The 15,250-nt window shown below is 38.3% G+C and overlaps 1 protein-coding gene across 20 annotated transcripts in view; it reads left to right on the top strand.

Annotated features, from left to right (window-relative positions):
- Positions 1–15,250, top strand: part of MYO3B (myosin IIIB) — a 442,575-nt gene that overhangs the window by 323,118 nt on the left and 104,207 nt on the right. The window contains exon 27 of one of the 20 annotated variants that reach the window (XM_081577883.1): positions 7,143–7,469. The exons of the other annotated variants lie outside the window; for them this stretch is intronic. Coding sequence (XP_081434009.1) covers positions 7,143–7,207 — 65 coding nt within the window. The 3' untranslated portion in view covers positions 7,208–7,469. Of the gene's footprint in view, positions 1–7,142; positions 7,470–15,250 lie in introns of those variants that run through there. 20 annotated transcript variants of the gene reach the window in all.

Raw genomic sequence — 15,250 nt, 5'->3', positions numbered from 1 at the left:
TAAAAATAAAAAAAAAGAATATAGTCAACACATGACAACCTGACAGGAAGGGAGCTGTGGAATAAGAGAAAGTATTTTATCTCTCTTTGCTCACTTCTTTCCTTCTGATGTCCTGTTAAGACTCCTTATTGGCCAAGCCACTGGGAAGCCAAAGTACTCCATACAGGTCAGTTTCTGGGTCAGAAACCCAATATAACTTCAGTTCCTAATAAATAGTTCACACTCTTTTTGACAGATGAAAGATGAAAACACTTCTCTGGAATATGTTTTTTAAAACAGTGCCTTAGTTAGGAATTGTTCTCTATTTAAATAAACAGACTGGAATACAGTGACTTCAACAGATAAGTGTTCATTTTCTTCATGTCACCAGAACTCCGGGGGTAGGCAGTTTTTTATATTGACTGAAGAGATCAAGAATGTCAGGCAAGGCCATGCCTCTGCAATTCTCTTGGCTTTTTTTTTTTATGATCTCAAGATGGCTGCTGGAGCTACAGCCATGATGGCTGCTTTCTTTGTGACAGGACAAAAAGGATTTTCCTGGAGGCCCTATGAAATGCCTTTTGTTTACTTCTCAGGGCCTTCCTTTATCTGCAGGAGAACATAAAACAAATTTGAGTTAATCAGCTTATTGTCCCTAAGAAAAAGCATTTTACTGGGAAAGAAGCAAGCAAGAATGAATGTTCAGTAGACAACAAGTAGTGCCTACCCGAGATAGAATTTAATCATCTGAGGCACATATGCTAAGGACATAGTTTCATGCTGGTTTCTCAACTGGGGAATTTTCAAGTCAGATGAATCAAATAGTCTCTCCTTAATGATCAGATTTAGCCTTGAATCTCTCTTCATGGAATACCAAGGCCTGCAGGAAAGAGGCCACTTATAAGAGACGGTTATAAAGTTCAGCTTGCTCCTTGGAAGGAAAGCTATAACAAATCTATACAGCATATTAAAAAGCAGAGATACCACTTTGCCAACAAAGGTCTATCTAGTCAAAGCTATAGTTTTTCCATTAGTCATGTATGTATGTGAGAGTTGGACCTTTAGAAGGCTGAGTGCCAAAGAATTGATGCTTTTGAACTGTGGTGTAGGAGAAGACTCTTGAGAGTCCCTTGAACTGCAAGAAGATCAAAGCAGTCAATCCTTAAGGAAATCAACCCTGAATATTCATTGGAAGGGCTGATGCTGAAGCTGAAGCTCCAATACTTTGGCCACTTGATGCAAAGAGCCAACTCATTGAAAAAGACTCTGATGCTGGGAAAGATTGAAGGCAAATGGAGAAGAGGGTGGAAGAGGATAAGATGGTTTGATAGCATAACCAACACAATAGACATGAATCTGAGCAAACTCTGGGAGATAGTGAAGGACAGGGGAGCCTGGTGTGGTGCCGTCCATGGGGTCGTAAAGAGCTGGACACAACTTAGAGACTGAACAATAACAACAAATAAAATTCTAAGACATATTCAAGTGTGTTTTGTGGAAACAGTTTGTTCAAACAAAGTGAAGCAACTTATTATGGTAGAATCTAGAAATGAGAGCAATGGAAAAGACACACTTTTAGAATGCTGGTAGAAGTATAAAGGAACAATTTTTATGCAGAAATATTTTTCACTGTATATTGAGGGACTTCTAAAAATGGTCAGATCCTTTATCCCAATAATTTACTCATAATTTGCCTTTTTAAAGTCTAGAAAAAGTTATGAGAACAATTAAATAAATTTGATACCACTATACCCCATGGACTATAGCCCACCAGGCTCTTCTGTCCATAGAATTCTCCAGACAAGAATACTGGAGTGGGTAGCCATTCCCTTCTCCAAGGGATCTTCCCAACCCAGGAATCAAACTCAGGTCTCCTGCACTGCAGGCACTAGTGAAACCCATATATTATGGAATAATATATAACTATTAAAATTATATTACAAAGCATTTATGATAGCATGGGAGAATTGATTTCATTATCACATTAGCCAAGGTTCTGCTGCAGTTTTTCTTGAGTATTTTAATTCTGTAGGTCTCCTTTTCCTTTAATATCCACTGAAATGACCAGAGCCTCTATCCTAGTATTAATAATAGGATTTATACCCTCAAACTGCCCATCAGCACCTCAAACTGAAGGAAAAAACAAACACCCCTTTAGAAAGAATTGATCAAGAGCTTTAAAGGGAAGTTCATAAAAGGGAAAAAAACTACAGATGATCTAGGACTCTATGCAAATGTTCAACTTCAAATTTAATACAAAAAAATGAAAATTTCTTTTTTGCTTTACAAGTGAAAATAAAAGTGTTAGTCACTCATCTGTATCTGACTTCTACAACCCCATGGACTGTAGCCTGCCAGGCTCCTCTGTCCATGCAATTCTCCAGGCAAGAATACTGAAATGGGTTGCCCTTCCCTTCTCCATCAGATCTTCTTGACCCAGGGATTGAACCCAGGTCCCCACATTGCAGGCAGATTCTTTACCTCTGAGGCACCAGGGGAGCCTCAAGCTATGATTTAAAAAAAAGATAATACCTGGGCTGTCAGGAAAACAAGGAAACAAGGGCACTCATAGTATTGTTTGTGTCAGGGCAACACCCTCTTTGAGGACAAATCTGCCAATATATCATTTGACTCAGAAACACCTGCGCCATAAACTTATTCTCTGTACATAATCGGATAAGCGCATTGGAAGCAATTTATACTATTCTGTGGCTAGTTGTATTGAAGTATAAGAAAGAACCCAATGATGTTAATTCTTGGTCACTCTGAGAATTTTGATAGATGAGAAACAAGAAAGTGCTTGACATGGTATCTAGCACACAGTAGGTGCTGTATAAGTGTTTATTAAATGATAAGTTAATTCAGATGGGTAGACACTTTGGGGGAAAATGAGTTTTGTCTCAAAGAGCTTCTTGCATTTTAGTCTCATGTTGTAAATATTTCTGGTCAACATTGGTAACCATGGACTAGAGCTTAGGAGACAGGACACAGCCATCTGTCAAGAACAGTGGGAGACTTTAGGGATGAGATTTCTTTCTGTTTGTCTGTCTTTCTTTTCTTATCTTTTCTTTCTTGTACAAATCAGCTATGAAAATGAATGTGGTCTCCAAACAAGGCTGGAGAAAGAGATTAGTAGTGAGCCTTGGAAAAATCTGTAGGGAGCAAGGTAGACCAAATCAGGTTGCTGGGTGGCTTTTTTTAACTTATGCAGTGCTTTGACTGAGAGAAAAACTAAACTGGGTCATCTGATTGACAAGCATAATCATTTTAGATAAATTTGCATAGTCTGGAGAGATGATCTCAGGCCCTGCTGAAAGGAGGGTGTATCTTACTTTAAAGTCTTTTCTCCTCCTCTGCTCAAACACTTTTCCCATAACAAACCTGAAAAATCCCTTAACCTTTGTTGCAAAAGAATTTGACTAGAGCAATCAGTGAAGACAACTTGAAATATTGGACTTCATATCAGCAGTTTATAGCACATTAAAATATTCTTGGATTTTAATGATGAAAATATGTTGAAATAGAAACTTCTGCAGGTTGCATTATTTTCTCAGAAATTCCCAACAGAATATGCTTAAATCACTTAATGTTAGAAAGTATCTAAAATAGGTTAAGAAACTTGTTCTTCACTGTTTATGCTACAAAGGGAAGGATGAAGTAATGCTGCTGAGTTAGAAGGACTTTGAATAGAAAATTCAGTTTACATGCATAACATGGTATCTAAGAAAAAAATGAGCTTTAGAAAATGGCTATGGTATTATTATTTTACTGACTGTAATACTTGAGAATTTTTACCATAGAAATTGTATAGACAACTAAAGAAAATAAAGCTTACATTTTAGGCTCATTTTGAATATGCATTATGGCTATAATTCATTCATTTGAATTTTTCTAAGTTCTGCTTACCCCAGAAACTAAATATTATTACTCATCTTATGGAGAAAGCTATGAGTGGCTGGTGAGAAAAATCTTAATTTTTTTCCATAACATTAACGTTATCTGCACCAAACTTATTCAAAGTATGGGAATCTATGGTGTTATCAGATCATGCCAGCAAAAGAAAGCTCAACTTTTAAAAAATTATACACCAGGTGTGAATGGGTTTGGCATTTTGAAAAGGGTTTGATTCTCAGTACGTAAATCCTCTCTGTATAATTCTGAAGCTCAGATGTTTCTGATTAGTGTCCTGCTGTCTTACTGGTACCTCCTAGAAGTCAGGAAGATTAGTAGAGTGCACGCGGTCCTCACATCTCAGCATGATTGAGTCCAGGTTTGAGAGGAGGGCAGTGACCTGATGAAGAAATTCAGCCTTCTCTGCCTGAGTCACACACTTAGAGCCTTAGAACTTTAGCACAGATATTCGTCAGCCATCTAACCGTTAATATTGTCATATTTTAAATGAGAACTCAACCCAGTGGGCTGTAGGAAACAGATTATAGAATTTTTGCAAGCAACCTTCAGTTAAAACAAAAATTTGAACTGCATTCATTGTCATGAAGAGAATGTTGTCTTTCCAGAGACTGTTTCTAAGAGCAAAAATAAAATGTTGCAATGCAGGACGAAGAGGGAATGATTTCAGTTATTAACCTGATGTTTAGTTATAAGCTTATTATTATATTACTATTATATATTTATATGGTTAGATAGCATACAAGATGGTTAGATAGCATCACTGACTCAATGGACATGAATGTGAGCAAACACCGGGAGGTAGTGGAGGATAGAGGATGGTGGGCTACAGTTCATGGGGTCACAGAGTTGGACACGACTTAGCAACTGAACAACAACAATAATAATTATATTTCTACTGAAACTGTCATTCTGATGCCAAAATCAAAACTAGATGAGTATTAATGAAATTAATAAGAATTTCAATAAGATCTTTGTAAATTTCTCTAAGTTTCTCAACTGAAAATGTTAAATTTCTCCCCTACCAATGAATTTTAGGTGATACTAGTGAAGATTGTGGGAGATTAAAAGAAAAGGACTTATAGAAATGTTTGAAACTCTTTGGACCTGAATGTGTGACATTGCTTTGTTCATATAAAGTCATGTAATGAAAGGTTTAAGAAAGTTAACAGGATACAGATCCAATCAGAGCAGTGAAGAATAAATCACTGAGCTTCACTTCTGATCAGCATAAGATGTTTTGTTTGGGGCCTTTGGCTGAAGTTGGAAAGGAACAACGTGACTTGCTGAGTGGATGCTGAGATGCCTCCAGGCAGAAAGTCCAGTGGAAAAGAACAACACAGAGCCAGAGTCACAAAGTGAATGTCACTGTGAAGAAAGCCACATATTTTACTGCTTCTTATGGGGAACAGAAATAATTACAAGTGTTTGGAAATTAGGGTCTTAAGTAGTGTTAACACAGATCTAAACTGTGAAAAGCTCAATGAGATTTAGGAATGGAATGATGAAGAGTCATGCGCGTTTTTATGTGCTTCCAAATACCGATTTCATATTCCATTTAGGAACTTTTTAAAGAAATGACAGTATTAGCATCACCTAAAAACAAATGCACTTTGAAATAGGTCTTCAACTGATGTGCTGCAGTACACTGTATACTGGTGTGTTGCAGGGGAGTTATGTTTGTGCCAAGATATTGAAGCAGTAGGGCCCAACCAGGTAAATGGAGTGCCTCTTTTTGCACAACACAAATAGTATTCTTTTTCTGTATGTGTCAGGACATGGCAGAGGCTGAAAACCTGTTTTGCAAAATTCCTAAAGTCTCATAATTTTACATGTCCCTTCTTCTAAAGAAGGGACCCAGCCAGAGGCAGAAAGAGTACAGCATCCCCAAACAGGACACATGACATCCATGGTGATAATGGGCAGAGTGTGGAAGAAGGCCCTGGAGGAGTTCAGGGGACTTCCTGTTGGGTTTTTTTTGTGTTTTTTTTTTTTGCTTTCTTCACTTGACCACACTGACACTCTAACAATAAATACTCAGAAACATTCTAGCAAATGTTCAGGAGTGGTGGCATATGGAGCGTTTGATTTTGTTTGTGTTTAAAATATGATTTCCACACAGATGGCATTGGTTTAGCTGTTGTGTGACTTTGTTTGGATCTTTTTGTGCTCAATAAAGAGATGAGAACCATAGCTCTTTGAAACATCCAGCTCCCAGGTTTGATTATGTGATCTGCCTCCCCACATTTGCAAAGGTACAGGCTTTCATCCCTAAGATACCTTTACTTCTCAGTGAGATTTCAGTGACTCTCAACAGTGGGTTTCAGTTGGATCTTGGAATATTAAGGTTAAGGCATAAATGGAGGCTGTGAAAATTCCATGGGCCAAAATACTTGGATATTTTGATTCCAGAATGCAGTTACTATAGTAGGAATCTGGTCATGATACTGGAGCCGACGAAGCCAACTGTTTCTTTGAAAAGTTGGATTGCCAGGGACAAGGCCTACAAAAATGAAGTCAGTGGCATGTGTGTCCTATTAGATAAGTTGGTATTTAATATCCACAGATATTTTTAGACATCCAGCCTGTCATTTTCTCTTTCAATCCTGGTGGTGAGGGAGGTTGGAGGAGAGGGAAAAAAAGGCTTAAAATACTAGTGATTCATAAAATTGTGAAAGTCACTTTTTTTGTTGTTAATCATCATACCTATACTTTCCCATTAGCTGGGACCTGAATATTATTCCAAGGAATATCAGTGTGCCAGTTTTGTTTCCTTTTGTCTGTATTTAGCTTTCTCTGATGGCTGTTCACCCAACTTTCCAAAAGTTAGCTAAAGTCAGTGTCTCACTTTTACATTCCCCACAAAAAAATGCAACTCCCAGTAATATTCAAGTAATATGTTCTTCTCTTTACTAATGTGGTTGATGTCTTAGGTAAAAATGGTTGTATAAGAAGATACACGTTTCATCACCAACAGCCTCTGAAGGATACTTCACTGGAAGTTATGAAGCTGCACTTGAATTGTGTGTTAACCTATAAACATTTCCTTCCTAGGACCTTGAAAGAGAGAGACTCTATAAAACCAAACTTGGTTATTTTCTCAAACTTCAAGTTTTGAATTGTGAGTGATAGAAAACTGAAAGTCATGGAAAATATTTTGCTCTTTTAATCCCTAAATTCTAGAATTCAGGTTATTTTGCTAATTTTTTTTTTCCTGCAGGATCTAGCTCTTTTAACAATGTTTTCATTATAAGGTGACGTGGATTATTTGAAGATGAGAGTATTTGGTAAATACTTCATCCACCCAAACCTAATTTAACTAATTTGGAAGAGGATTAAGGAGACTCAGACCCGAGTATGATCCAGGGGGAAGAGCCAAGGTTAACGCACTGAGCTGCCAGAACTATTGTTTCAAACATTGTGAAATCAAATTTAGATCTCATACACAAGTTCTTGGCTGAAGAAAAAGAGTTTTCCAGTTTGGAGTGAAAACCAACTTCTTCCAGCTGCTGTAACAGGAGCATGAAAATGGTGTTTGAAGGAAAGAAATTGCATGTAAAAAATTGGTTTAAAGGGTTGGAGTTGAGTTAGTTTTCTGTCTTCCTTTTTATTTAGCTCTTTCTTTTATGCTTGGTAGCCTTGGGTTACTCTAGATAAAATTCATCTTTTTTAAATTGGATCTTTGTGAACAAAGTAGCAAAATATCTCCATATCACAGATAAGGAAACTGCTGTTCCAAAAGGTTAGGTGCCTTGCCCACACTCCACAGCCAGGAGCCAAGATTCCACATGGGTTTTTCTCACTGAAAAACCTGGGCTCTGGACCGCTCTATCATCTTCCACAGCAAATACATTACTCCACTTGGTGTCATTACACACTGCCTCCATCTGTTCCAGCTGCTATAACAAAAATACCACCGGCTGGGTGGATTAAACAGAAGACATTTCTTTCTTACAGTTTTGGAGGCTGAGAAGTCCATGATCAAGGTGCCAGCAGATTCAGTGCCTGGTGAGGGCCTGCTTCCTGGTTCATAGACAGGGGTCTTTTGGGTGTCCTCCTGTGGCAGAAGTGGTAAGGGACCTCTCCTGGGTCTAATAAGGGCACAAGCCCCATTGAAGGCTCCTAAGCACCTCCCAAAGTCCCCACCTCCAAATACTACCACGCTAGGGATTAGGATTTCAGTGTATGAATCAGGTGAATCAGGGTTGGGGGACACAAACTTCTAGTGTAGCAGATACCTAATCCTGCTTTTTGGTGGTTTTCCTTAATCATTCTTTCATGATCGGCAGGGCTGATTCTGTTTAGCAAATGGCCGTTCTGATTATTGGTCCTTGAAGAAATAACCATTTGTGTTTTATTCTGGGCTAGTTTTTAGATTCTTTATTTGCAATTTTTTCTTTGTAGTTTTGCAGCACCCCAGACAGTTTCTCAGTTATTGCACAGATATCTGTATAAACATTTATTTTACAAATTATCAGCACCCCAGCAACCCATCTGTGAATGATAGGCAGGAATTTGAAGTTCTCACAGCCTTCTCCGTAAGCTTTTTCTATTGTTCCCTAACGTGGTATTTGGAACACAGTTGGGACTTCATCTTTGTGCAATAAATGAGTCTATCTGTTCATCCTGAAAGACTCACCAATAACATCTCCCTTGCTGATTTAGGATTACCTTCTAAAAGCCTGCTGTTCACATAACCTTGTATTTATCAAGATAGTTAACACTTACCTTTATCAGACTAGCTGGCTTTCATTAGCAGTGAGTAATTTCTAAAGGAATTGGAGATGTTGGTGGATGTTTTTAAGCAAGAGCAACTAAAAGATTTGTTAATTTCTTAAATAAACACTCACTTATTATTTACTTTGATATAAGCCACAGAAAGAGAAGGATGAATATGATTCTATACCTGTCAGGTGGGATAACTGTTATTATGTTGTTCTGTACAGGTTGAAATGGGAACCCAGAGTTAGGGCATTCAACTTGCATTTAGGAATCAGGAAAGGTTCCAGGAGAAGATCAACCTGAGATGATTCTTCAGGGCTAACAGATGGAGTGTCTTGTGCTGGAGCATAGGCCAAGCTCTGAGGAGCAGTAGGAAATGAGCTGTAGAGGTAAATAGGTGTCAGATCAGGAAGGGCCTTGTGTGCTGAGCTGTAGAGTGCCATCTTCCGAAGTGATGATAGAGAGAATGATTCCCATAGGGAAGCTAAAAGGGCCTGGTGATTGATTCATGGTAGAAACTACTGAAGAGAGATTCTGGCTTGTGTTCTTCCTCAACACATTGTAGAAAAGTGATGCCTTTCCAATAACTTTTTAAGGAAATGAGTCTCAATGGCAGCTGTTACGGTTATGATAAAATGAAACTAGAGAAATAAGTCTGAAACAATGGTTTGTCTTTAATGCACAAATGAAACTTGGTGGTCAGGCGGTAGAAGAGTGGAGGAGGCTGTCAACGGTTGGCATTTTCTCCACCCAGCAATGGCCCTGCCTCATGGTCAAGGTTGGCATCCACTTACATAAGACACCCCCTGATGCAACATGGCAGATTTTGACAAGCATAAGTATCCGAGGCGTATTTGGCTAAATTTGGGAAACAAATTCGCAGTGTAATTCACAGTGTAACATGGGGAAACAAATTCACAAAATTGTGAATCTATGCTTGTTCTCATTTTTCCAGGTCAGTCTGTTATGAGAACTAATCTATGTCATGACTGGTTTTCCTCTAGGTATTCCTCATCCCTTCAGTAATTTGTCATGTAAACTCCAATCTTCCACACTTGATATTCAGCTATACCTTGAAGTTGGTCTCAGTGTGTCACTAGTCAGGAATAGGGCTCAAACAAAAGATGTGTGTGTGTGTGTGTGTGTGTGTACTGTAAATTGTAAATTCTAAAAGATTGTAAATTCTAAAGCAAAACCCCCTCTCTATAGAAGATATTTGTTATTCTAGAGATTCTACTTCTTCTAGGAGATATGTATGTAGACTGTTGTAGTAGCAAAGTTTTACTGAATTGAGAATCAAACTGTGTTATATAATAACTAGTAGGATATAGGATGTTTGTCAGTCAAAGTCCAAGAAATTAGAGAGTGGCTATTTTGGTAATTAATTCACAATGAACACATGATTGCACAATTCCAGAAAGAACTGCATCTGGACCTAAGAACTCTAGTCCTCCTACAAACTAAAGAGGGCTCTCAACTCCATTATGAGCCTGGGAAACTTTATTTTCCAAAGTAAAATGAACAGCTGACAAAAAGAAATTAACCTTATAAAATAAGAAGAATAATTTGTGGCATTTAGTGGCATGCAGATTATGGATCTTTGATTGACACAAAGTTTCCCTAAAAATATTTTATACTATTAATTGAACAAGCTTGAAGGGGAAGGAAAAACTATCCCAGCATTAGCCAGAAAAATATTTCAAGTTAAGAGGTGAAAAGATAGTGCCAATATATATTTCACAATACATTTTTTAATAAAAAGCTTTCTAAAAGACTGGATGGTCTTAAAAAGGATATATAAATGGTCTTGTTTAGGATAATTTCCATCAGTCAACCATAGGTGCACTTTTTCTTCTCCAGTTCTTAAATTAATTAGTAACTACAGTCCCAGTTAAGTTTAAAGTTCCTTTAAAATATGTTACATAACAGCCCTGTTATTACTTCCAATTAGTGCTTAGAGCTGGAATATGCCTTAGAATTCAGCAGCCTAATCACCCCCATTTTATGGTGAAGGAAACTAAGGACCAAGAAAGTAAAGTGACTTGCCACAGCTCAAAACAAACGAAGAATTTCACCCAGAACACTGAAGCACTTAATATAGCATGCTTATCTTTGTTAATCAGAAAATCTTTATTGTGTTCTGTTTATTGAAGTTAAGTAAATTACAAACGCTTAACCAGTTTCACCCTGAAATGTGACCATCTTGATGATGTGCATGCATGGTGGGCTCTCATTAACCTTCATCAGGTTTAAGCAATATTTAATTCTAATTGGCTTCATTTTCAGTTGGCCATTATTTAATCTATTGAGATTGACCCGTGTAATATATAGTTTTCAAGATTTCAACACAGTTTGGGGATTTTTTGCAATGCAGATATTTTCCTTTTGCCCAAGGCAATAATAGACAGGGATGCAAACACTGCTTTAAAGAGTGTGTCTGCTGATTTACATATTTTAAAAGTATTAAGATCAAAGGTAATGAGAATTTAATCCATATGGCATGCAGAAGATAAATAAGAATATTAATACTGTATCAAATACTAATTAAAAGAAACACATGGATCTAATTTTAAGAATGTAACACAGGAATGAAATATTCTTTGTAAAGTTAAGGCCCAATTCTCTCATAAAAAGGACAGTTATGGTGAGTGGCTTTTGCATCCTTGTGGTGAACTACTGGCTGTTTCATATAGGTAGCTTTCATGATAATAATTACTGAGACAGTGATCCTTCTTTAACAGTTTACAAAATGCTTTCACATCTTTTTTGACCCTCAAAGCAAACCTTTTAGTTCCTAGAGCTCTTACCAGCATATCATTGAAGAGGAACTATGCTCATAGACCTGGACCTAATCTCAATGTTAACCTCCCCCTTTCTCTTTGTCTCCCCTTCCTCCTCTCCTTTTATCTCCCCTCTCTCTCCTTTAATAATGGTTACTCAGAGGGTACTAAGAGATGAGCAACTCACTCACTGAGAATAATGGATGTATAAATTGATACCACATTTCTTTAGAGTATCTATAACTATCCATATAATTTATGCTAGTCATCTCCCTTCTAGGAATCTAATTTTAGGAAATAATAAGAGACATGGTCAAATATTTATGCCTAAGGATGTTTCTGAAAATTATAAGTGAAAAGTTTTAATAAACCAAATATCCAACAACATCTTAAATGATGATGTAATATTAGGAAGCTATTAAGTCATGTTTACAAAGAATATTTACAGTGACCAGTAAGTGTTTGTATTCAAGTGTTAAGAGAAAAAAGTAGAATATAAGATACATAATGTAATACATAAACCCACATATTTATATTTACTTTATCTATATCAAAGGTTAGCAACTATTTTCTATGATGAACCAGATATTTTAAATTTGGCAGGGCACAAGATCTTCTGTTGCTGAGTAAAAGACAGTACATAAGCTAACCAGCATTACTGTATTCCAATAAAATTTTTCTTATGGACACCTATATTTGAATTTCATATAATTTTCACTAGCCACAAAATAGTATTACTCTTTTGATTATTTTTCAACCAATTGAAAATGTAAAAACCACTCTTTGGTCACAGACCATAAAAAAATAGCAGTGGACAAGATTTGGCCTGGTCAGAGTTTGCCAACCCCTAATTTACAACACTGAAAGAAACACCCTAAGACAGCTGATTACCTCTGGGTAACAGAATTATGAGAGATACTTATTTTCTTCCTTAACATACTTGCTTGTATGTTTTACATTTTCTATAGTACATATATTATACTTTAATGATAGGAAGAAAAAAATAAGCATTATTTCTTTTTAAAGAGAGAATTTGTCCAAGTTTGACAAATGGTAAGTGGCAAGGGCAGGTTTTGAACAGAGAAACCCTTTCTGCCATACCCAGTGCCCTCTAGAATCACATGACTGGAAGAGTCCTTAGAGATGTGTGAAGAGTCCAGCCTTTTATTTTACAAAAGGAAGTGAAGACTCTCAAAACGTAACAACTCACTCAAGATCCATGGCAGTCAGCAGCTCCAAGCCCCAGCCCAGGTAGAGTGCTCTTTCTACTTCCTCCCTAGGCACCATTAGATAGACGCAGGATGGGTGGGGAAACATCTTTTGTGGGGGGGATCGCCAAGTAACTTTAATTTTGTATAGTTCCTTTTTCTTTGAGGTTCCTTTCTTTTTGTTTTTAATCCCATAGCCAATTCTGTAGGCCATCGTGCAAAAACACCAGAGGTCTGGTGGCCTAATAATTCTCCATGAGAGAGTCCCACATGTGGAAGGAGATTTGTATAGTCAGCTTTGTCAGAAAATGAGTCAGTTTATGAAGGCTCGGTTTGGTGGTTAACCGTCAGCCCTCCCCTGTGCGAACATGTCCCAAGCCAGCCCCCTCCAGAGGAGTTTGTTCCTGTCCTACTTCCACCACTGAACTCTGCAGTCCTAAGAATGTTGTAAGGAAAGTCGCTGTGCCAAAGCTCCTTTGTCTTTCATTTTCATTCACTAGCCTGCATTTCCTGATCGCCTCTAGTTACATCAAGGTCACTCTGCTAGGTTGGCCTGGGGACAGAAGTCAGTCTGGGGATAAGTCAGTCATAGCCCTGGCCTTCCATGTCAATAAAGTGTCAATACCTCCCCAGTTCACCTTCCGGGAAGTTCGGTATCCAATTTAAATTATCTCTCTAAAGTATTTTGAAAATCGGAGCACTATGCAAATATGAGGGGTGATTTTTATTTCTCCTCACTAAAGAGTCAAAGGCCCAGGGTTGAGGCTTTGACAGTGTTTAAGAATGTTTAAGAAGAATAGGGAATTACCTGGCAGTTCAGTGGTTGCTGCTGCTGCTGCTGCTAAGTTGCTTCAGTCATGTCCTACTCTGTGCGACCCCATAGACGACAGCCCACCAGGCTCCCCCATCCCTGGGATTCTCCAGGCAAGAATACTGGAGTGGGTTGCCATTTCCTTCTCCAATGCATGAAAGTGAAAAGTGAAAGGGAAGTCGCTCAGTCGTGTCCGACTCCTAGCAACCCCACGGACTGCAGCCCACCAGGCTCCTCCATCCATGGAATTTTCCAGGCAAGAGTACTGGAGTGGGTTGTCATTGCCTCCTCCGAGTTCAGTGGTTAGGACTCTGATTTTCAACTGCAGAGGACATGGGTTCAATGGCTTGGCCAAAAAAATAGGAGAGGCAGAAGTAGGCCCTGAAGGAGCTTCAAGATCTCAGGTTTCTAGAAATAAGAGCAGGCTGCCACTGGTCTTTTCCTCCTGATTGTTCTGTCAACATGTTAGCATAAGAAGCTGAAGGCGAAACTGATGGAAATTAGTTTCCAGGTTTTGATTCATTTGAACTTGTATGTATTCTAATGGATCTGAATTCCTATCCCCAGAATATTAGCAATACTAGCCAAAAAAATTTAAAAATAAACACATTCCCATGTTCTGAGAATACAAAAAACAGACTCAGAAAAACTTTTCCTATTCAGATAAAAAAAGATGTTTTTAAAAAAATTTTTAAGGTACAGAGGGAAGAAGACAGGTTATAAAAGATAACTCTAGTTGAAGGACCCAAACAAAGGTGAAGGACTTACATTCTTCAGTATTTACTATATTCTCCCCATTTGGGTTACGGTACTCTGAGTGCTTAATGCAAAGCATGTATATAAAATGGTATCATAATATAAGTCCGTATGGTCCTTTATAGTCACACATATGTTTAATTATAAGATGACTTCATTGTAAGGCTTTTGTTGGCAAGTAACTGCACACCTAACTCAAAATAGCTGAAACAGTAAAGAGGATTTATTGGCTCACTTAACTGAAATGTCCCGAGTACATGAGGCATGGCATGCTCAGGACTTCAGGCTCTGTTCTTTGAAATTCCCTTGACTCTGTCATCCTGCCTGGTTTAGCTTCATTCTCTCTTTGGTTTCTCTTAAGATGGCAAAATGGCTACAGCAGTTGTAGATTTTACATTTAAACAAAGCCCTGTTCCCATGGAGATAGAGCCTCCACCTCCCACAATTCGACTGGACTAGCCTAACCAGTCCCCATGGCTGTGAGCTAATTGGCTGAGGCCTGGGTTGTATACACCAATCATCTAAAGAAGGGAATGAAGCTACTCTGACTTAGACCAATTAGGGCCTGTCCCTGGGTCAGGAGCAGGGTCAGTCTTTCGCAGATAGGACTGCTCTGTGTAGTTGAAGGGGTAGAAAGGATATTGGAGAAATAACAATGTTTATCAGTCAGGGTCCAGTAGGAGACAGAAACTACACCAGTTACTTTAACTGGGAAAATTTAGCTCTTTAGTTGGTAACCAGTATTAGAGAACTGAAAAGGCAAAAGGGAGAGACCCTGTAGTTTCCTGGAGATAATAGCTTTAGGAAGCAGCTATCACTCTTAAAGCTTGAGGAACAAAAGATGTTGATATTGTTAGAATTTAGACTTAGATGAGGAGCCTCCCAGAGCTGAAGTCCAGACCTCTGGGAAGGGTCACTGTCCAGCTGGCGCTGGTATCTGAGAGGAGGCAGTGAGGCTGGCTCTGGCAGTGTGTGGACACTGCATGCTGGAACCAACTGTGACTGCTGGAATTAAGCATTGCTGCCAGGATGAAGATTCCTGGCTGTGGTGATGTTGTTTGGAACAGGAGCAAACAGGAGGAATC

The sequence above is a fragment of the Giraffa tippelskirchi genome, chromosome 3 (assembly GCF_054371585.1).
Source record: "Giraffa tippelskirchi isolate mGirTip1 chromosome 3, T2T-mGirTip1v1.2.pri, whole genome shotgun sequence".
Classification (NCBI taxonomy): domain Eukaryota; kingdom Metazoa; phylum Chordata; class Mammalia; order Artiodactyla; family Giraffidae; genus Giraffa; species Giraffa tippelskirchi.
This window is presented reverse-complemented; position numbering and strand designations above follow the sequence as displayed.